General features: G+C 37.9%; 1 protein-coding gene across 4 annotated transcripts in view; it reads left to right on the plus strand.

Moving 5' to 3' along the window:
• The window catches only part of EFCAB8 (EF-hand calcium binding domain 8), a 115968-nt gene that overhangs the window by 34514 nt on the left and 57479 nt on the right, over positions 1-23975 (plus strand). For 2 of the 4 annotated variants that reach the window (XM_074211886.1, XM_074211887.1), the window contains exons 5-10: positions 5617-5722; positions 6887-6971; positions 8913-9043; positions 10659-10735; positions 11155-11282; positions 21536-21603. In XM_074211886.1, the coding sequence (XP_074067987.1) occupies positions 5617-5722; positions 6887-6971; positions 8913-9043; positions 10659-10735; positions 11155-11282; positions 21536-21603 (595 nt within the window). The remainder of the gene's footprint in view (positions 1-5616; positions 5723-6886; positions 6972-8912; positions 9044-10658; positions 10736-11154; positions 11283-21535; positions 21604-23975) is intronic. The other 2 variants (XM_074211890.1, XM_074211888.1) reach the window with 1 other exon arrangement.

Consider the following 23975-nt stretch of genomic DNA (forward strand, 5'->3'; position numbering starts at 1 on the left):
AGCCATTGACTCCATTTTAAAAATATATTATATCTTCAAATTCAGCTCTCTCCTGTGCTTCATCTATAAATGCACCTTCTATCTGCTCTATTAAATGAGAATGTTCATATGAGTATTATCAGTATCATTTTTCTATACAGGAATACATGCAGTTCATCATCATTAAGTCCTTCATACTTTACCCTTTTCCTCCACTCTTTATGCTTCACCTGAGTCCTGTATTTGAAGGTCAATCTTTCTGTTCAGCTCTGGTCATTTCAACAGGAACATCTGAAATTCTGCTGGTTCACTGAAAGTCCATCTTTTCCCCTGGAAGAGTATATTCAGTTTTGCTGGGTAGTTGATTCTTGGTTGCATTCCAAACTCTTTTGCCTTCCAGAATATTATATTCTAAGCCCTTATGAGCCCTTAATGTAGTTGCTGCTAAGTCCTGTGTGATCCTGATTACAGCTCCACGATATTTGAATTGTGTCCTTCTGGCTGCTTATAATATTTTCTCTTTGACTTGGGAGTTCTGGAACTTAGCTATAATATTCCTGGGGGTTGTTTTTTGGGGGGATCTCTTTCTGGGGGAGATCAGTGGATTCTCTCAATTTCTATTCTGCCCTCAGCTTCTAGGATATCAGAATACTTTTCCTGTAGGAATTCTTTAAAAATGAGGTCAAGGCTCTTTTCCTGATCATGACTTTTATTTATTTTTTCTTTTAGGTTTTGTGTTTTTTTTTGCAAGGCAAATGGGGTTAAGTGGCTTGCCCAAGGTCACGCAGCTAGGTAATTATTAAGTGCCCGAGACTGGATTTGAACCCAGGTACTCCTGATTCCAGGGCTGGTGCTTTATCCGCTGCGCCACCTAGCCACCCTGATCATGACTTTTATGTATCCCAATAATTTTTAAGTTATCTTTCCTGAATCTGTTTTCCAGATCAGTTGTTTCTTCAATGAGATGTTTCACATTTTCTTCTAATTTTCATTCTTTTGGTGTTGAAGTATTATGTCTTCACCTCTCGTAAAGTCATAAACCTCCTTTGGCTCCATTCTACATCTGAAGGATGTATTTTCCTCAGAGAGCTTTCTTATCTCCTTTTCCATCTGGCCAATTCTACTTTTTAAAGCATTCTTCTCCTCAATAACTTTTTGAACTGTTTTATCCATTTGACCTATGCTGGTTTTAACATGTTATTTTCTTCAGCATTATTTTGGATTTCCTTGACTAAGCTCTTGACTTTGTTTTCATGTTTTCCCTGCATCTCTCATTTCTTTTTCCAATTTTTCTTCTATCTCTGTATTGTGATTTTAAATGAGGTTCGGATTCGTTCCTGTAAATGACAGTCTCGCTGACACCAGTGAAAATGAAAGCATTTTAATTATACAACACAAGGAATAGATTGCTTACAATAACATCCAATACAGCAAATAATACATAAAAGACAAAGGATTATTAATACTATTAATAAAAGTAGAAGAGAAAGATAAAGAAAACATCACCAATTCAGAGGAGCACCAACTCATTTTCTCAGAGCCGGGGGATCCCTGGGTTGTCAGCCTATGAGTTCCGAATGGGGAAGGAGTCCAGGCAGGATGTCTCCTCCATGGATGAGATCCCAAAGAGGAGAAGGGGCTTAGAGCTTTTATACCTTTGAGGACAAAGAAGGCTCAGAGCCATTTGAGTTGAATGGGATCTAGTTTCTTGAGCATAGATTGAATCAATATGTTATGTTTTAAGGAAATGCCATTATGGGGCCATAATGCTTGTTTTAATTAAACATCAGCACTGGGAGAATAGTCAGTTCTCCCAATCCTGTTTTGTCTTTCCCAGGAATGGCTAGTTCCTGGGATGTCAGAAATACAGCCAAATCACATAAGGCATACTCCAGATGGTGAGTTCATATACTGGTCATTGCCTCAATCACAGCCTTCATACATATTGAAGAGGCCTTACACTAATAATTTGGTAATTATTAATTAGGAATTAGTAATTATCAATTCAATCTCCCTTACTTGATTTTCAAAATTTTTTTTGAGCTCTATCATAGCCTGAGCCTAACTTCCATTTTTCTTGGAGTCTTTAGATTCAGAAGCTTGTACTTCCTCATCTTCAGAATGAGTATTTTGATCCTTCTTGGGATCATAGACAAAGTATTTGTCAATGGTATTCCTCTTTTTTTCTCTGTTTACTCATTTCCCCAGCCTGTGCCTGGTTTTGGGGTGCTTCCTGAGCTTTTGAGTATTATTGGGACACCCCCACAAGGACCTCACTGTTCTCCTGGTCTGTGCATGACCACAAGTGTACCCCTCTGCCACAGGGCTGGGGGTGGGGGTTCCTGATCTATGGGGGCCTAGACTGAGATCAGGATCTGAGTGTGGTCAGAGCCCCAGAGACCTGTTCCAGGGACAGAGAACAGACCTCGACAGTCTCCTTCCACTCCCTTACCTTTGGTAGGCTGGGCACTCAGGGTGCATCTGCCTGGAGGCACCTGCTTCCATTTCCTGGATCTAGGCTGCCTTCACCTCAGCCACTTCCCTGAGGGCTAGGGCTTCCTGCTTGCTCTGGCAGATCCCTGATAGGATCCCTGTGGCTCCCCACTGATCCTCCAAGTTGTGCCCAGTGCTCCCTGGGGTGCAGGTCAGGACACTGCTTCTGCTGCCAGGAGTCACAGCTCCCAGGAATCTTGGGGCTGTTTCCAGGAAACTGAAGTTCCTTTACTCTGGCAGGGCCACCCCTCTAACCCCGAGGAGTGGAGTTTTTCCACTATTGTCCAGATTACCTTGGGTTGGAGAATTGCCTCACTGGATCCTTCCGTGGGTTCTGTCTCTCGAAAATTTAGAGTCATAATTTTATGATTTCTGAAATATTTTGGAGAGAACACCTAGGAGAGGCTCTTCTCCTGTTGCCATCTTGGCTCTGCCCCAGAACATTTATTTTAAATGTGTCTTGAACACAATTACTTTTATGGCCTTGAATAATTGAGAAGAGTTTAACAGTGATTTCTGTTAACGATTTCTGGGCATATCCCTTCAAGACTTGGAGGGAATAAAAACACCATTCTATATTTAGGGAGGAAATTGAGATCTATAGGAGCCAGTCTAAATTTTTGTAACATGTTAAAACAGAATTGAATTAGTGTGGGCAAGTCCTCAAACTTTGTATATACTGAAGGAATTTATCTTCTGCTTCCCTTCTTCCTGTGGAGGGTTCTAAGAAGGAGGAACTATCAGCTTGGATTCCCCTCCTTTACTGCTTTCCCTAGAATCCTCTCAGCATGCCCAGAGGGGAAGATGATAGAATATGAGTGAAGTTTGTTTCAAGGCCAGTCCTTGGTGGTAATCTTTCCTGGTGATAATTTTTTGACCTTTTCAAAAGAAACAATGTTTTTAGTTAATGAACACGCATGTTTCAGTCATTCATTATGCTAGTATTGTACTAGATACTAAAAAGAATGCAAAGAAAGAAAAACATAAGATCCCTGCCTTCTGTATGTTATTCACCTGATTGAAGAGAGAACAAACACAGATGACATATCTTGCCCCTTCTCCCTGTTTATCTCTTATTTCTCTAAATCACCTTTTAATCCCCACTCCATCCACTTAACACATCCATGTTAATATTACTCAAAATTGCTTTTATTATGAAGTTCTCCTGTTTCAGTGCTTATATTGATTCTCTACTACTCATCAAAGTTAAAAAAAATATATATTGACTACACATTCTCATCAGGCATTTTAGTGTATCCTCAACTTTTCCAATCTTATTCCTAATCTCCCAGTATTGGGTCCCTTCCATTACCCTCAAGTGGACTTCCACAGTGCACCTCATTTAGAACTTAACCATTATTACTTTAGTGCCTTCACTCATGTTATTCCTATTCTTGGAAAGGCCTTTGTCTGTCTAAATCCTACCTTTAAGGGTTCAGCTTTAAGACTTATATGCATGAAGTTTGTCTTTGAAAAAATTTTTTTTTCTAAATTGAAAAGACATCAAATAAAATGAATATTTCCATGTATTAATGAGAACAGATAATGAGAATCATATATGATTTTACATATCTCTATTAGATACACCTTGCTTTTTCTTTAAAGTTTAGAGTAGTTTGGTATATTACATTCAAAGTTGTCTTATTCTCCTTTGTTTTGTTCAGAACTTTCTTCACTTCTGTGCATTAAAAAAATAACTTCAGTAAACTTCTAATTCTTATTTTGACTAATACTAATACTAACTCTCCTTCCCCACTGGAAAAAATGAAACCTTTGTAACAGAATTGCAGAATCAAGCAAAACAAACCCACTCATTGGTTAGGGCTGAAAAGTGTGCTTTTTTTCATTGACGACCTTTAAATCATCATGTCTCTGTCATCAGGTAAATGACATGTGCCTTCACTGGTTTTTTGGTATTTTGAAAATACCAAAATACAAATGAACAGCCAATTAAGGAGCAAATATTTTCATTAGAAAGGGTTCAACCTAGCTTTTCTCTTAAAGATGCAGTCTTGACAGGCTGGACAGGAGAGAACCTGAACCATGATGAGCTGGAGACCTCATGGAGCAGTGGAAAGAATACTAGATGAGTCAGGAGACTTTGAGTTTCATTCTATCCCCACCAATGACTTCTTGTGGACTTCAATTTTTTTTTTTGTTTTTGTTTTTTGTTTTTGTGAGGCAATGTTGTTAAGTGACTTGCCCAAGTTCACACAGCTAGTAAGTATCTAGTCTCTGAGGCTGGATTTGAATGCAGTTCTTGGTTCCTGATTCCTAATTTTTAAAATGGATAGCACAATCTACTCCAAAGGACTATTTTAAGAGTCAAATGAGATAATATATGTAAAGCACTTTGCAAGCCTGAAGAGATATTGAAAGTTATTATTATTTTTAAATGATATAATGGAAAGTGTTAACCTCAAAGTCAGGAAGACCTGGTTTCATATACTTCCTGTGACATTGGCTGAATAATCCTGGGCAAATCCTGTAACCTTTCAGTGCCTCAGGCAACTCTACTGGATCTGCAAATTCCTGAATTCACAGGTCTAGTAATCAAACTAAAAAAGGGTAAGGAAGCAGCAGCATATGCTATATGGAGTGCAATCACCACATCTAAAGATATCTATGATCCTGAGCAAGTGCCTTAAATTTTTGTTGTCACTATTATTTCTTTTCTGAGTTAATAGGCAAATTGTCATTGGCCTAGTAGAGTACTAGACTTTGAGGAAAGATTGTCACTTCACTTCTCTGTCTGTTTCTTATATGGAAAATGGGATGTTGATAGCATCTACCTTACAGTGTTGTTGTGATGATCAAGTGAGATAATATCTAAATGAGATAACATCTGTATAATGATTCTATATATTAAGAGGTATATAAATGCTAGCAATTTTTTTTATTATTGGTTAGCATTGATAGGAGTACCCTCATGCTGATCAGATCACAGAATCCTTAGAATAAGGGATCTTTTAGCTCTACATCTATGATCCTATGACCCCATGACCCAGATTGGATCTTATTCCTGCCATTACCCTCCCCCCACCCTGGGTCTCAGTATCCTCAACTGTAAAATGAGGAGGTTGGATTATGATTTTTTTTCAATGGCATGTTACCCAGTTCTCAATAATTTCTCTTCTTTCTCAGTTGGACCAGACACATCGCCGTCACACCCAGCAGATGTGGGTTAATGACATGGTATGTTTGGAAAATATCAACTTGATGGCAATTGCATCCACAGACCAGGATTTAGGTAAGAACAGGAATGGTGGTGGTGTTGGTAGTGGGGTTTGAAGCAGATTTAATTCCCTTTCTAGTGGCTCTAGGAGGAATCCCTTTGTGTGGGAAGTAATATGTTTATTATTAAATATTTTTTGAGACAGAAAATGTAGCATTGTACAGGTGTGATCCTATTAAAATGAATAGTACAAGGCATCCATCAATCTTTAAACAATTATTAAGTAGGAGTCCTCATATGGAATTGTAGTGGAAAAAAACATATAAGTTATCAAAGAGATCTGGGCTGGGGGTGGCTAGGTGGCACAGTGGATAGAGCACCAGCCCTGGAGCCAGGAGTACCTGAGTTCAAATCTGGCCTCAGACACTTAATAATTACCTAGCTGTGTGACCTTGGGCCAGTCACTTAACCCCATTGACTTGCAAAAAATAAAATAAAATAAAAAGATCTGGGCTGTAGTTAAGGCTCCACTGCTAATTATATGACCCTGGAGGGAAGAATTAGGAATCTAGGAGTTAAAGGAGACAAGTTTGTTTAATTTAGGAAGATGTTCTAAAAATGAGAGCCATTCAAAAATAGAATGTCCCATTTGTTAATAAGCTCCCTATCATTAGAAGTGCTTAAATAGAGACTATTTGTTGGTGACGCTGTCCTGAATTAATTGGAAGGACAGGGGTTGAAAGAGGGGTAATGTAGATGAATGGAAAGAATCCTGGACTGTAGAAGACCTAGATTCAAGCCCTGGTTCAGATGTTTATTAGCTTGAAGATGTTTGAAAGTCACTTTAAAAAAACATCTGAATTTCACTGTTATTATTTGTAAAGTGGTTGATAATTATTCTATTTACCTCACATGTTTGATGTGGACTTTTAATGAGTCTCAGGATTTCAGTTTCCTCAACTTTAAAGTTATGTGGTAGAATCAGAGGATTTCTAAGGTCCCTTCTAAAGCTTAAATCTAGGCTTAGATAATGTGTTTCAATGCTAAATGACTCCTATGATCTCCTTCAGCTCTAAGATTTTGTGATTCTAGGTGAAGAAAATACTAGGGTAGCTTAGAGCTGAGGTTGGTGGTCAGTTTTCAGTTTTGTGCTCTGACTTCCATATTAAGAATTGAGAGCAGTGGACAATAACTGGGCTTGGGTTTGTTCACCAGCATTTCTCCTTGATTCTTCCTCAGAATTCTTTGACATTTCTGGAAACAAATGCCAAAGGACTTTTATCTTTATTGACCTGGACAGTTGTGCCTTAGTCATGGATTACTGGTGAGTTTGGTCAAAGGCCCATCCTTGGGATTATTGAAGGGGACTAACTGGTTCCTCAGCAACTAGGTAGTACAGAGAGTAGACTGCCAGACCAGGAGTGAGGAAGACTCATCTTCCTAATTTCAAATCTCACCTCACTTCTTAACTGACCCTGGGCAAGTGACTTAAAACCCTGTTTGCCTTTGTTTCCTCATCTGTAAAATGAATTGGAGAAGGAAATGACAAACCACTTCAATATCTTTGCTAAGAAAATCCTAAAAGGAGTCATAGTTAGATATAACTGAAGATGAACAAAACAGCAAAACTAGTTTCTAATCTTGCAAATGTCCTCCAGGGACCCAGTGAAATGGCCATATTTCTTAAAGGTTTGGTTAAGGCTTCAGTATCTATGGCAATACAATCTAGGACTCTTATTGATAACTTGGCTTCCTCCTGGTCATGAAGTCTTGGGTCTTGTTTCAACATGGTAGAGGAAGGGCTCAGATATAGTGGAGCTGAGTACTTCTGGATTGTCTCAAATGTACCAGATTAAATCCCTTATAGTATAGTGTCTCCTTCCTAGGATCCCTATGTCCATCTTGCTACATAGGCATATTACTACTATAAAGAGATAGTAAATCAAAAAATAGGTTTCTGGGGTGGCTAGGTAGTGTAGTGGATAGAGCACTGGCCCTGGAGTCAGAAGGACCTGAGTTCAAATCCAGCTTTAGAAACTTAAAGCTGTGTGGCCTTGGGCAAGCCACTTAACCCCATTGCCTAGCAAAAACTAAAAAAAAAAAAGGTTTCTGTAACAAAGGACAGATAAGGAGAGTGTGAAATTGTTATTTGCTCAATTCTTGACTTCCTAAATCTCTAATGGCTTGGCCCAATGCTTCATTGTCAGCTATGGTTTTCAAGACATTGAGTATTTGGTATAATGAGGTAGAAGAACTAGCTTAAAATACTATCCCCTGTTCAAAATATTGCCAAAGAGAACTTTTTTTTCCCTAAAAGTGAAGAGTCCTTGACATCTTCTATGCTTGTTTGTCCAACATCACCTTGGCTTTGGGATTCCTTCTTAAAAGGATAAGATCAGTGTTTGTGAAGCCCAGAGTAGAAAGTGGAGTCTAATATCAAACTGTTTACCAAAGAAGAGTACATTTGACATCAATGAATTATAGATTTAGAAGTGGAAGGGACCTTAGAAGTTATTGAATCTAATCTCCCAATGTGAAAAAAACTAAAGCTATGAGAAATTCAATGACTTATTCAAAGTTATAAATAGCAAGTATACTTATAAGTGGCAGAACTAGGATTCTAACTCCTTATCTCCTGTCTCCAAGTCCAGTTTTTTTTCTGAGTGTTGAAAGAGGAATAGCAAAAAAAAAAAAAGAAAATAAAAAAAAGAAAGAGGAGTAGCTTGCTTCATGATTTTGGGTAGGTTGTTTCCTCTCTATGATCTTATTTCCTCAATTCCATATTGAGAAGAGTACCAACCAGGAAATATTGAAATTCCTCTTCAGAGAAGTTCATAAATTTAGAACTAGGAGGGACTTCATAGGTCCTGAATTTTATAGGTGAGGAAACTCAGTATCACAAAAGGGAAGTGATGTGTCCCAGATCATACAGGTACAGTGACAGAGAATTTTTAATATATCATACTTGCTACTGTACTTTCTATGCTTTTATGAAAACATGCTAAAATTGTCTATCCATTTCTTTTTTGTCCTCCCAGTTTTTGTTAAAAATGATTCCTCACTTACAGCCTACATTTTTTAAAGACTGAAGTTTTTTCCTGGCCTCAGGCTGTTAGGCCCATGATGCTCAGTGGAGATACCAAGTGTAATATTCATAGTAGCCTTTTTCATCCAAAAAAGGGATGCTTGGTAGTAGGGCAAAAGCAAAAGCAGTAGGATCCCAGGGATTGATTTCCTCTTTTCTTTTCTCTTTCTCTTCTAACAGGACAAACCAACGGAAAGCTGTGTTTTGTTTTGGTGATACAAAGGGCAATATCATCATCTTTATCTCTGATGATATTGTAGAGTCTGGATTGTTTCATCCACATCTCTTCCAGACCAAAACAAAGACCCCAGGTCCTTAAAATATCTATAGTAAAACTTGATAATTCATGCTTTGATTTTCTCTGTGTTAAACCTCACTCTCTCCAATACTCTATTTTTATTTAAAAATTTTAAATAAATTTTTATTTAAAATTTGTTTATATCACTTTCATTTCCTAATAGATCCTTCACTTTTCCCCACCAGAGAATCATCCTTTATAATAGCAAAAAAGGATGAAAAAATACCAATTCTGGAAAACTAAATTATCAAACTCCGCATTCAACATTAACCAAACATATTCAACCAATGTTTCTCATTGCTACAAAAAGAGAGTGGAATTGGGATGGGGAAAAGGCTGCATTCCCATAAATCTTCTTTGGTCATTATGTTATATAGTGTTAGATTTTTAATTTGTTCTTGTTTTTTCCATTTACATTGTTGCAATTATTATATATCTATATACCTATATGCATATATACTTTTTTCTCTTGGTTCTACTTACTTTACTTTGTATCAGTTTATATAAATCTTCTCATTGTTTCCTGTATTCTTCACTCATCATTTTTTACAATGCAGTAATTCTATCACATTCATGTACCACAATTTGTTTAGACTTTGTATAATAATTTGACTTCAGCTTTGCTTTCAGTTCTTTGCTGCTACAGAGAGTTCAGGGACCTCTTTAAATATCTTTAGGATGGATAAGGCATTCCATCATTAATAATTTATGGTGAATTAGGTGAATATATTCTAGTCTTGCACTCAGGAGACTTGGGTTTCAGCTCTGGTTCTAGCACTAGTTAGATTGTGTGTGTGTGTGTGTGTGTGTGTGTGTGAGATTTGGGCAATCCCCCCGCCATGGTCTTACATTTTTTTGGTCAGATAGGGATATATATATATATATATATATATATATATATATATATATATATATATATATATATGGGGAAAATATATATATATATATAAAGATTATTATTAGTATTGCATATATCCCTCTCCTAATACTACCCAGATTTGCTCAATGATATGTCTATAGACTTACTTATCTACAAGCATGTCTGCTTGACAGAAAGTATTGATTACTTTTCTGTGACTTAGAATCTGTTTACTTTCCTCTTCTACCTTTACCCACATTACCCATTCCATTTAATATTTTGCTATTTACCATTTCATTATTTTACTCCTAGCCAAAGTCCTGTGGTTGGATAAAATAGCAGGTACAGGTACACTGAAAACGAGTCATAAGTCTACACATAGGCAGTCCAGTCTATCTGGTTGTCTTCATATTGGACTGAAGCAGCCTTTTTTAAGGACAGCACTAGCTTGAGGAAGGACTAGAAAAGAGGCCCCCAAATCATCAATTTCATTTTACCTAACCCCGGCCTGTTTCCTGAGATCCTATTCTACATTTTGTTTTTTTTTTCTGCATGTGATCACAATTCTGCTTCCATGGGAAGAATGTAAGTTCTTGGTGGGCAGGAGTCTATACAGTTTTTAATCTTTGTATTTCAGTGCTACATAGAACCCTACACATAGAATAGGAGCTTAATAAAATACTTTCTGAATTAATGGAAAAGGGGAAGTTTTGATATATATAGAGAAGGTAATTAATACTAGACTTTTGTTTTTTTATTTATTTTTTAGATAGTTCTTACAGGAAAATTTCTGTGCAGAAGCTTTTAACTAAAAAGTCCAGAATACATAGAAGTTACCGATTGAAGGTGAGTTTTACTTCCCATTGGCTGGATTTATATTGTAGAGAAGAATCAGAGTTAACCTCTCTGGGTTTCAATTTTTCTCTCTGTAGAAGGGGGGAAATAATGCCTGTCCTGTCCAGTTATGTTGTGAGGATAAATGAGAAAGTACTTTTTAAAGTAGGAAACACTTCAAAATAATAATTAACAAATACTTTGGATAAAATACATCACAATGACTAACCACCTGTAAGGATTATTATAGTAAAAATTTGTGTTCTGTGGGAGGCTACACTTAGATGGTCTCTAAGGACCCTTCAAGTGTGAGGGATAGATAGGATATAAAATGACCCTGGGACCCAGCATGTACTTGTTCCACTGGCCATAGGTCACCATGACTTTTGTTTTGCTTTGGATCTTGCTCCACTGTCTGCTTTCTTCCTTAGGCAATTCACACCAATTGGTGTCAGCAAATCAAATTCATCCCGGAGCTGAATCTGGTGGCCTCTTGCTCAGCCATTGACAATACAGCCATGGTCCTGACAATTGTGCCAACTTTCAGTGATGGTCTGAAGTAAGCTCAAACTTCTTCTCTTTTAACAGCTCAACAAAATATATTAATAAGCTTGTGTTATTTCTGTAGGACACTGTTCTTGGCTCTGGGATCCTAGGATATCTTTACCCTCAAGGAATTTACAGTCAATTAGGATTGAATGGCATTAAATTGGACATATTAAAAAGTGAGTTTGACATAAGGTAGAAAGTGAGTGTTGTAAAGGAAAGAACTAGATAAAGTCCTCTAGGAAAATTTGAGAGAGAGAGAGAGAGAGAGAGAGAGAGAGAGAGAGAGAGAGAGAGAGAGATCATTTTCACTTAGGAGGTTAAGGAAAGGCCAGGGAAAAGGTGTCACCTGAGCTGGACTTCAAAAGAAAAGACTTCCCTTGGGGGAAATAAGGAGGGAACTTTGGGAATGGCTTCCATGAATACACAGAGATAGGGGAGAAAAGTATGAGGTAAAGTTTGAGATGGACAGATTTTTGCTGAAGCAATGAATTAATTCAGTTTTGCTGAAACAATTAATGAATAAAATATAATAGACTGCAAGACTGAAAAGGTCAGATTATTTGTGTGGATTTTCAGTTATGTGACTTCATTTGGGAAGATGCTTGGCATAGATCCTGTAGTAGTTTGCCATTTCCTTCTCTAGCTCATTTTACAGATTAGGAAACTGAGGCAGACAAGGTGAAGTGACTTGTCCAGGGTCACTCAGCTAGTAAGTGTCTGAGGGCAGATTTGAGATTGGGAAGATGATTTTTACATATTCCAAATCCAGTGCTCTATTAATTGCATCACCTAATCGCCCCAAGGTAAGATTATGGAAGGATTTAGATGCCAACAGACTAAGAAAGTCACATTTGTCTCTGCTTTTTTCTAGAGCAAGGGTTCTTAATCTTTTTTGGTGTCATGGACCCCTATTCAGAAGAAATTTTAAAATAAACATAAAATATATAGAACTCCAGAGGGAACCAGTTATAGTAAAATACAGTGCTCAAAATATTGAAAGAACAAGTTTATAGACCACAGATTAAGAAATCCACCTCTAGGCCCTTGACTCAGGTGGTAATCTTGAGAATTTGTGGTCCTTTTCCTGTTCGTTTTTTTTCTTTGTTGTCTTGTGAATCTTGGGGAGAGGGGAGTGGTGTTATAGAACTGGATATTGTGGCAGGGGAAAGATGATGTGAGTATGTGGGCTTATATCATATAGAAGGAACAGAGAATGTGTGCCTACCCAATCCAGTGCTATTGATTCCAAGCAACCTGTTCCAAGGAACAGACAAATCTAGGAGAGGGGAACTGGCAAAGGTTAACTGGTTTAGGTGATTCTAGAGGGTAATTTGTGAGACTGGCTCTCCTATTTGTTTGTTTTTTTTTTGTTGTTTGTTTGTTTGTTTGCTTTGTTTTTTTTTTATGTTTTTGCAAGGCAAATGGGGTTAAGTGGCTTGCCCGAGGCCCCATAGCTAGGTAATTATTAAGTCTCTGAGGTCAGATTTGAATTCAGGTACTTCTGACTCCAGGGCTGGTGCTCTATCCACTGTGCCACTTAGCCGCCCCCTCCTATTTGTTTTTATAAATGACACTTCCTCGGGGAAGCAAGTTTCTCCCCTTACCATCCCAGAATTAGGGAAACCAAGACATGATCCTCCAAAATCCTTTAGGTTTGAGATCTTTCATCAAAGGGTCATTGGATAATGCTCAGCTATGGTCTGTCAGCAAGTTTGCATTAATGAACAGTAATAACAATAACAGAATAATGATAATATTTGTAGAAGAGGTTGAAAAATTGCCTCATTTCTGTTACTCATTTGAGCTTCACAAAGCCCTTGTGAGGCATAGGGATTATTATCTCCATTTTGCACACAGATGAAGACACTGAGATTCAAAGAGGCCATTTAATTTACTCAGGATTACACAGCCAACTGGCTAGGGATAGAAACCCAGGTCCCTTGTTTTCTTTTATTAATATATAAGACTGAGGTGAAGGATGTGTTCAAGGAAGATTAGTACCTTTGGTATGAGAGTTGGCCAAGCCCTTTTCAGGCTGCTTTCCATCTTTGATGTTCACCTGAGCCACCTAACTCTCACCTGTGGCTCCTCTTGGAGCTGTAGCATGCACAGCAGCTACATACCAGTAAGCTGATTTTTGGCAGGTAAGCTAAACCAGCTTGAAGATAAGTGAAGGAGTCTCAAGCTCATTGATGAGTTGTGGAAGTGTCTGCCCCAAGCACGTGAAGTCTTTCACTAGCAGAATGGATGGATGAGAACACTTCGTTCCAGCAGCCATAAAGCTGGCTGAAAGCAGGTGTAGTGCACTTAGAGGATGCTAAGCATCTACCAGTCGTCTTGACTCTGTCTTGCCATCCTAGATCATGATGACTTTGGAAGAGAGAATGAGGTAGATGACTTTGTGCCTCTCTACCTTTCTTAAATCGAATTTATACAAGCATCAAAAGACATCACCCATACTTTACCATTCATCAAAGTCCTGTGGTGACAGGCAAGTGACAAAACAGCAGGTATGGATATACTGGAGCTGTAGTCACAGCCCTGCACACAGGCAGCCCAAATCATAGTATCATCTCATTATAAGCAGCAATGGAATTCAGCAACCACCTGGGTGACTGAGCAGCCCTTTTAAGGATCACACTGCTCACTCCTGATGTGGGGAGGTGGCTAGAAAAGGTGCTCTAAAAATTGCCTGCTTACTCAACCCTGGCCAGATTACTGCAGCCAGTAGGGATCCCACAGTGTGGTTGAGACACAAAAAACATCTACAAACACTTCTTCAAAGAAGATTCCATTTACTATTAGTGGATGGAACATGTGCACAATCATAGACAGCACAAGATCTAAGATACCTGAAAGAAAATAGCTCTTGTGAGAGAACTTAGCAGTATCATATCCTGATAGCAACCCTGAGTGAAACAAAGGCCAACTTACTGATGTCAGAGCCAGATATATGTTTTTCTGGAGTGGCCATGGTGAAGGGGAACACTGTGAAACTGAGTTGGATTTTGCAATAAGAGCTTATATAAGTCAACATTCTTGAATGCCTACCAAGAGGAATGAATGATAGACTCATGACAATGAGATTGCCACTTCCATAGGAAAATGCCATGCCCCCATCATCAGTGCTTATCCTCCTACCATGATGAACACTAATGAAGTTAAAAGTTTTATGAAGACTTGGAGACCCTTATCATCAATATACCAAAAGAGGATAAACTTATGATTCTGGGTAACTTTAATGGTACAGTAGGCTCAAATTACCAGATATGGCAGGGAGTCCTTGGGAGGAATGGAGTTGGAACAGCAATGGTCACCTTCTACTGAAGAACTGGGTATCTCATGACCTTCTCATTACAAACACTGTTTTTGTTTAACTAAACACAATAAAATTTCATAGCTGCACCCTCGTAGCAAGCATTGGCATCTAATAGACTATGTGAATGTAGAGAGAAGAAACAGAATGTGAGTGACAAAGGTGAAGTGTGGTCACTTGAAGGCAGAATGACTACCAGAAGAATTAATGTCAAGAGATTAGTGTCTCTCTGAGCAGGAAAATTTGTTGCTAACTTAGAGGGAAAACTGAACCAATACACAGTTGGCAATAGTGGAGCAGAGAAAGAGTGGGTAGCTTTCAGAGATCTGGTGTACAGTATTGCATTTTCTCATCTGTATCAGAACACTTGAAACAACAAGACTGGTTGATGAAAATGATGGGGAAATACAGAAGCTGCTAAATGAAAATTGAGAGCTCCATAGGATTTACCAGTAGAAAAACATATCCATTTTTAAGAAGGCAACATTTAATTACATCAAAATTGAAGTACAAGTGAAGCTTGGAGAGATGAAGTATACTTGGCTCAGTAAGAAGGCAGATGAAATTCGGTTTTATGCAGATAGTAATAATCCAAAATGCTTTTATGATTCCCTGAAGGCAATATATGGGCCAAAAATCTATAGTGCATCTCAACTACTGAGTGCTGATGGATCCACATTGATTAATGATAGGGAAATGATCCTAGAGAGATGGGATGAACACTTCCTTAGTGTTTTTAACAGACCATCATCAATCAATGAAGAAGACATTGACCTTTTACCTCAAGTTGAAATCAATCAGTCTCTAGCTGAAGTTCCAACTGAAGAAGTTTTGAATGCCATTAAGCTTCTTTCAAGAGGCAAAGCACCTGGTGTTCATTCTATTCCAGCTGAGATCTACAAGTGGGGGGCCCATTGCTTATTCAAAAACTGACTGAAATTTTCTAGGTTATATGACATGAAAAAGTTGTTCTTCAAGAATTTAAGGATGCCTTCATTGTCCATCTCTATAAAAGTAAAGGGAATATAGATTGTCCTGTGGCAATCACAGGGATATTTCTCTTTTAGTTATTGCTGGTAAGATTCTTGCCAGTGTCCTTCTCATCCTTCAACTGGAAGATGGTCACCTCCCTGTGAGCCAATGTGGCTTCAGAAAGTATCGGGGAATGGTCAATATGGTGTTTGCTGCTTGACAATTCCAGGAAAAATACCAGGAACAGAACAGAGGTCTGAATGCATTTGTAGATCTGACCAAGGCCTTTGATACCTGAGTTGTGAGGGTTATGGAAGATTATGTCAAAATTTGGTTGCTTGGAAAAGTTCATTATTATTGTACATCAATTTCATGATGGTATGCTTGCCTGGGTTCTGGACAGTGGACGATACTCTTGAGATTTCCCAGTCACCAATGAAATAAAACAAGGATGTGTCCTTGCTCCCTTGCTTTTAAGCGTGATGTTTTCAGCCATGTTAGGACATACTGTCACTGAGGATGAACATAGCCTCAAGGTCAACTACCATGCTGTTGGCATATTCTTTAACTTGAAAAGATTAGAAACCAAGACCAAAGTAGAGGGAGCATTGGTGCATGATCTTCTGTTTGCAGATGATGGTGTACATTCAGTGCAGTTTCTGAAGCTGAGATGCAACAAAGTATGGATTGATTATCTGCTGCTTGTGCTAATTTTGGACAATTAATACCAAGAAAACTCAGGTGCTCCTTCAGCCATATGTGGAACTACCAATTACAGCAAATGAAGTTTCGAGAACTGTGGCCAAGTTCACTTACCTTGACCAGTGTTCTTTCCAGGGAGTTACACATTGACAGTGAGGTTGATACTCACATTGTCAGAGCTAGCTCAGTATTTGGGAGGCTCTGGAAAAAAAGTGTGGGAGAGAAGTAGTATTAGACTGACTACCAAATTTTCAGCCATGTTAGGACATACTGTCACTGAGGATGAATATAGCCTCAAGGTCAACTACCATGCTGTTGGCATATTCTTTAACTTGAAAAGATTAGAAGCCAAGACCAAAGTAGAGGGAGCATTGGTGCATGATCTTCTGTTTGCAGATGATGGTGTACATTCAGTGCAGTTTCTGAAGCTGAGATGCAACAAAGTATGGATTGATTATCTGCTGCTTGTGCTAATTTTGGACAATTAATACCAAGAAAACTCAGGTGCTCCTTCAGCCATGTGTGGAACTACCAATTACAGCAAATGAAGTTTCCAGAACTGTGGCCAAGTTCACTTACCTTGACCAGTGTTCTTTCCAGGGAGGTACACATTGACAGTGAGGTTGACACTCACATTGTCAGAGCTAGCTCAGTATTTGGGAGGCTCTGGAAAAAAAGTGTGGGAGAGAAGTAGTATTAGACTGACTACCAAATTGAAGGTCTACAGAGCCATTGCCCTATGCCTGTAAAACCTGGATATCTACTAGTATCATGTCAGAAAACTGAATTGCTTCCATTTAAATTGTCTTAGAAAGATGCTACAGATCACTTGGAAGAAGATATCAGACATTGAGATCCTTTCTTTTCTTTTTTGTTTTTTTTGCAAGGCAAATGGGGTTAAGTGGCTTGCCCAAGGCCACACAGCTAGGTAATTATTAAGTGTCTGAGAGTGGATTTGAACCCAGGTACTCCTGATTCCAGGGCTGGTGCTTTATCTACTGCGCCACCTAGCCGCCCCAGTTGAGGGCCTTTCTTGAACTAAACTATCTGGGATTCCAACACTGGTACTGAGAGTGTAACAATGGGCTGGTCATATTGTTAGACTACCAGATGTATGCTTGCCAAAAAGACTATTCTATGGAGAGTCCACACAAGACAAGTGTTCACAAGGGGGTCAAAAGAAGTAATACTGAGATACCTTGAAGGTCTTTCATAAGAACTTTGGAATTTATTGTCCAGTGTGCTGTGCCCTCATCAATGAGGGGGCTGTGCTCTATGAGAAGGGCAGAATTGAAGCAGTTCAAAGGAGAAACCTGACATATGTACGTTTAGAGTATCCACCCCACATGGATATGCCCTACTTGTGGTAGAGCATTCTGAGTTCGATTGGACTGGTCAGCCCCAGCTGGATACACTGTAATTTATCTCAAACATAGTGATGTCATTTTGATCTTCGATAATGAAGGACAAAAATCAAATAGACTACTCCTATTAAGAGGGGAAAAATAACTTTTGTACTATCTGTATTATGGCATTGTTGTGAAAACCTTATTCAACTATAAAACACCACCCAAATTGAACTATCATTTAAAAATTTTTAGTTTTTTGATTGATTTCTATCCATTTGTAGTTATTATTATATTCAATAGGCCTTGATTTCTCAGAAGCTCTCTTCATAGTTCTAGGCTTATAGAAGCATTGATACACATATAACAACTCAATTCAAAGTTGAAATGAATTTTAAGGAAAAATCATTGGTGACTTTGAAAAATCAGTGCCAAAATTATAAGTGCATTGTAGAATATGAACCAGTAGGTGGTAGTGTTAAGCTTTAATTGACCTGCAGTGGTCTGTGCCAAGATTAATAATAAGTGTTGGACTGTCATGGCCACATGCAGTGGGACTGGCTCAGAAACCTTGGATCTGCCCTCCCTGCCCTTGCTTTCTAAAGGGCATAAAATGAGACAGGGCTGGACATATTAGGTCAACAAATATTTACAAAAGTTAATCATTATAATAGTTATTATACTGATTTAAATAGGTGATTTCTCTGGTAGAGGGATATCCCACTGAGAAAGCTTCTCCAGTTCAGTTGTGCTCTTGTTCTTTGACTTCTAGACTCTTAGTATGACCAAGTTGCCTGGCGGTATGTAGCAGAGGTGGGACCCAAGCCCTCTAGACATTGAGGTCAGCTCCCTATCTGCTATGTTCCACAGCTTCTCAAGTATTTTCATTTTATAGAAAGGCATTTCAGAAGGTTGAAATGACAATATAGCTGAAATTTAAATCTAGGTCTTCCAATTCCAAAGCTTGATGCTCTTTCAGTTATCACATGAACCTTCTCTGTCTCATACTTAACAGATGTTGTCCCTCCATATGCTTATGAGGATGCCATAAGGCTCTTACTGGCCTTATGATTATTTAGGGATAATAAGACATAAGCGCAGCTGTAATATGAATTAGGAAATCATAAGAGTAGATAAGAGTACTACAAAATTCAAATGAAGAAGAGATCTTTTCTGGTTGGAAGTCATGGAAGCATAGATCGAGTTGTAAGGGACCTTAAATATTTAGTTCAGCCCTTTTATTTTATAAATGTGGAAACTGAGACCCAGGGAGTTATAGAATTATTTGATTGAAATTAATTTAATTCAATAATAAATTCAATAAACAACATTCTTAAGTACCTCCTGGATTTGCATCTTGGAGGTAAAGAGATAGTTCTGATGATACAAACCCTACTCTCAGGAAGTTTATAGTCTAATGGGGAGAAGGATAAGTACTTAGGAATTAGTATAGAAGGGGGTAGGGTGAGAGATATTTTAAGGGGAAAGGCCCTGATAGAGTGTTATGAGAAATGTGAGCAGGAAGAGATGTACCATACCCTTTCTGACTTGGCTTATGGTGGTGTAGGGCATGGTTCAAGAAAGACTTGATGGATTAAATGGCATATTCTGAGTTGGGCTTTAGAGAAAGAGGGACTTCAAGGGAACAGGATTGATGGTGGTGGGAATATGTGGGTAAGTGGTCATACATTCCAGTGATAGTGGAAGTGATGAGACTGATGACATCACTGAGGGAAAGAATGTTGAAGAGGAGAGCTGAGGACCTAACAAAGACATTGAACCGGGGCAACCCATGAGGCAGGATGGTTGCAGTATCTCAGAAAACAAGGAAGAAAAGATTCATGAAAAAGGGTTTATTTTTAGTGTGAAAAGCTAACACAGGTCAAGGTCTAAGGTCTAAGGAAAGCCTCTTTATCCTTGACAGTGAAGGGGATCATTGATGGCCTTGGGGAATGTAGTTTCAGATAAACAGAAGTTACTCAAATTCTTGTAGAAGGGTTAAAGAATGAGAGGGTGATGGCAGAGCTAGAAGCCACAGAGATAAATAATCCCACCTTAGAGTTTGACAGTGGATATAAGAGGAAGAGTAGGATAGAAGCTAGGCTAAGACAATCAAGTGAATGTTTGGGACTTCAGAAAGGAGATTTAAAAAAATCTTTTCATCTTTGTTAACAGAACCAGTGAGGGGGTGAGAAAAAATATTGATGAGAGATCTTTAAAGAAATTCTTTATTGCCATTTACTTGAAAAAATATTACAAGTATGAATAATTTCTATATACAAAGAAGAAGAGAAAAGAGAAGAATTTTATGTGGACCTCTACTATATATACAGCTTGAGTTGTGGGTATTTTTTGTTGTTTTTGTTTTGTTTTTAAGACTTGTTCTTCCTATCTCACTCAGATTGGAAATGTTGTGGACTCATGGGCTCATGGGCCTGATCACATCATAAGTTGTCATAGGAGCTTTGATCTCCATTTTTCCAATCTGTGCCAGCTTGCTTCTCCATCAGTCAGCTTTGTTTTATCCCCTCTCCAGCCCTGAAGCTGATGCCAGACTTAGTGTGGACCTCTGATTGGCTAAGCCCAGTGCAACTCAGCCCTCCTTGAGCTTTAGTGATCCACCAGCCTTAAGCTCCTGGCACAACAGGCATATTGGATGACACCTTCAGGGAGTTTGTTTTTTTTATAAAGTATATGTGAAATTTAATACAATAGTCCCAAAGCTGTCCTGCTTGCCTCTGTTATTTTCTGACCTTCATTCTGCTCTTTTTTCTGTATAATTTAAAAATTGTTTTGCTGATATTTTCTTCTTTCTTATTATACTGATTTAAATAGGTGGTTTCTCTGGTAGAGGGATATCCCACTGAGGAAGCTTCTCCAATTCAGTTGAGAAAGGAGAAAATTAAAGGATAAAATTGCCTAAGCAGATGAAAGGAAATGAGGTGGAGGACTTATAGGTAGAGGGACCAACCTCAAAAAAGTTGTGCACCTTTTGCTCTGCTATTTAGAAAAGGAGAAGAAATGTAGGCATGCAAACAAGCATTTTGAGCTGATAAAGGAAGTTCAATCTTTAGTGGAGCTAGAGTCATGAACTTTTTTTTTTTAGATTTTTCAAGGCAAATGAATGGGGTTAAGTGGCTTGCCCAAGGCCACACAGCTAGGTAATTATTAAGTGTCTGAGGTTGGATCTGAACCCAGGTACTCCTGACTCCAAGGCCGGTGCTCTATTCACTGCGCCACCTAGCTGCCCCCTTAGAGTCATGAACTTTCAACTGGTGAGTTTTAATGGGAAGGAAAGATTCTAGCAGGCAGAGAAGGGAAAGTGTGTGGTGTGTATGTGTGTGTGTGTGTGAGAATGTGTGAGTGTGTGATTAGAAACAGTGTGTGATATGGATATGAAGTCAGGAGAAATCAGGATGACATCAGGGACTTGCTGAGTGACTCAATTTAGTTGAAACTTGTATGTGTAGTAAATGAGAGTATGTTAAGTAAATAGGTAAGAGGGTGGCACTGAATGCCAGGATAAGAGATTGTTTCTATATCCCGCAAAAGTTTACTAAGTTTTTACTATATTCAAAATCCTATGCTAATTTCTCTTCCTAGTGTCCTCTCCATGAAATGCTACCACCTTCATGAAGTGCCCTAATTAAAAATTAAATTTATTTCCTTCTCCTTGATCTTACATACTTTGTGCCTCATTATATTTTATAATATTGTCATTATGAAATTTTGTAATAATTTTTATATATGTACATATATATGAATATATACATATAATATCTCACTTCTTTTGCTAGAATGTAAACTCTTTGAGAGAAGGGATCATGTCTTGTCTTTTTTTTTTAATCTTCCTCAGCAATAATGGTAGTAATACTGTTGACATCTGGCATCTTTGCTCATAACTTAGTTTTTTCTTTTATGCTTCAGAACCTCCATAATGACTCATAGGAAGGGAATTCTTTGTTTCGATTACTGCCCAGACAAGAACTTCATTGGTGAGTTTCCCTATATTTCTTCTCTGTTATCAACCCACCTCCCTCAATGAGGTGTGATGAATAGAACTGCACAGGACAACACCAATGGCTCCAAAGAGAAGACTGTGTTTGGTAGAAGGGAATCATCAGACTTTAATGTTCCCTTGAAAGCAAGACTTGAGGGGGAAAAAAGGCCAAAATGTTTTCTATCCTCCTTCCAATTCTTAAATCAACCCCCTTATTCCTTTTTTTCTCAGAGACTTGCTTATCTGGGCAGAGGTGCAAACTCCATCATGGTCCTTAGGATTCAAATAAGAAATTCAATTGAGCACTTTAAAATCAGAGCTCCTCCTGGTGCTGGAGATGAGAAAGAATTTAGATAAGACAGGTTCTCTGTGGAATTCTAGTCTAGTAGGGGGAAAAAATACTGATGCTTATAATAAACTATTGCATAAATTAGGGATAACAAACAATGTAATTTGAGGTCTAAAGGGGAAAAGTTAATTCTCTGCCTGGGGTAGGGGAGAATCAGGAAAGGTTTCATGAAGAAAAAGGTATTTGACCTTTAAAGAATTGTTAGCAAGTTTAAAAATTATGAATAATATCAACCACAAAATCAATAAAAATCAATGAAATAAAGGATTTAAAATTTTGCAAAACTTTAGCATTTAATAAGTTAGGGCCAAATTATTTATATTTATTTAGAACATATATATATATATATATATATATATATATATATACACACACACACACACAATATTTGATACACACATGTCTATAAAACAGTGACCAAGCTAAGAACATATTTTTGTTCTGTCTATGCTTCTGGTCTGTTTGAAATTCTGCTCTCTGACCTATCTTTTGCTTTTCTCATTCCATGGATGCCATCATGCAACTATTCTCCAGTTTTTGGACATACAAATTAACAATTTTTTTTTCTGCTACAGCATCTAAGAATATTTTTTGAGAGGGCTAATCCTAATTTCTTTTTATGATATTTTTGGATAAATCCAGCTGGGCTGGAAGGGATGATGAATTTTGTGATGGAATAGAAAAGTCAAGCACTATATGCCAAACACTGTGTGTTTGTCCTAGGTGGGCAAAGAGAAAATCTAGGTATATTTCCTTCCTCAAGGAACTCAAATTCTAATTGACATATCACATAGAGGAGCATTCATGTTTATGTTCAGTTCAAGGTAAATGGAAAAGTCAGGTAACAGCAATATAGGATATCAGTAGGGTAAATGGAAAGGCCTGGATGGTCTTGAGGAGTATTGTCAGGGTAGATAGGCTCTTAGCAAGAGAATGTTGGTTCAAGAGAATGAAGTGGGGCTCTGGGATATCTCCAAAAGAGAGAGGGATCCATAGGTCACCATATAGTTGATGTTAGATATCTTGCTCTTCAAAATGTTTGTTGGACTACCACCAACATATCAGAAAGCCTATTTCTCTATACCCCTGAAGTCTGTAGATTTTATTATGTTTTTCTATTTTTGTCATTCTAGTGGGTATAATAAAGGAGTACTCCTATGTACATATCTCTGGCTTTTAGGAAATTTGATCCTTTTTTTTTTGAGTAATCAGCAGTTTGTATTTTCTACTTCATTATTTGCCTTTTTTGGCCAACCATATGACTTGGTTTTGTTAAAACCTGTTTCTTGAGAAGTAGCAAATGAAGAATGTGTATTATTAGCCTGATGGTCCTTATAGGTTCTTTTCCTGATTAGGATCAAGATGTCAGATGGGTTCTCATATATTGCAAATATTTACCTGAATCTGTTTAAGTTTTAGAATTTTTTGTTTTATTTCTATGTCATCAAATCAATTGGCTTTGTTTCTAATTATTAATTTTTGATTAAAATGTCCTTCATTTATGTAGCTGAGACATTATTTCCTTCTATTTTTTTAATTAAAAAAAAATTTGATTGTCCTGCCCATTAGACTTTATTGTGGTATGGGTGAGGAATTTCACTAGTAAATATATAGGGAGAATAATGTATTACAGGCATATGGAATAGCATGGGCAAAGACATGAGGGCTGGGCAGGACCATGCATTTTTCAGGGCTTAGAGAGTAGTTGAGTTTAGTTCGTGTGTAGGATATAGGGAAGGGAAAGGAGTCATAACAGATAAAGCCAGATTGTGGAGTGCCTTGAGTGTTAGGCAAAGAGAGTTGGACTTTCACTCATTATTTTATTCATTATAGAGCCATTAAAGATTTTTGAGGAAAGAAGTGACCTGAATAGATTTTTGCACAACTTAACATATTTAGAAGTAAATTAGTTTTAAAGTCAAGCATTGGAGAAGATTGGATATATTTGGCCAGGTGCTAAAAGAGGATGAGAAAGCAAACTTAACCTTTGATGTGTTTGGATAGAGACACAAAGAGAG

This window comes from Macrotis lagotis, chromosome 1 (genome assembly GCF_037893015.1).
Source record: "Macrotis lagotis isolate mMagLag1 chromosome 1, bilby.v1.9.chrom.fasta, whole genome shotgun sequence".
Lineage (NCBI taxonomy): Eukaryota > Metazoa > Chordata > Mammalia > Peramelemorphia > Peramelidae > Macrotis > Macrotis lagotis.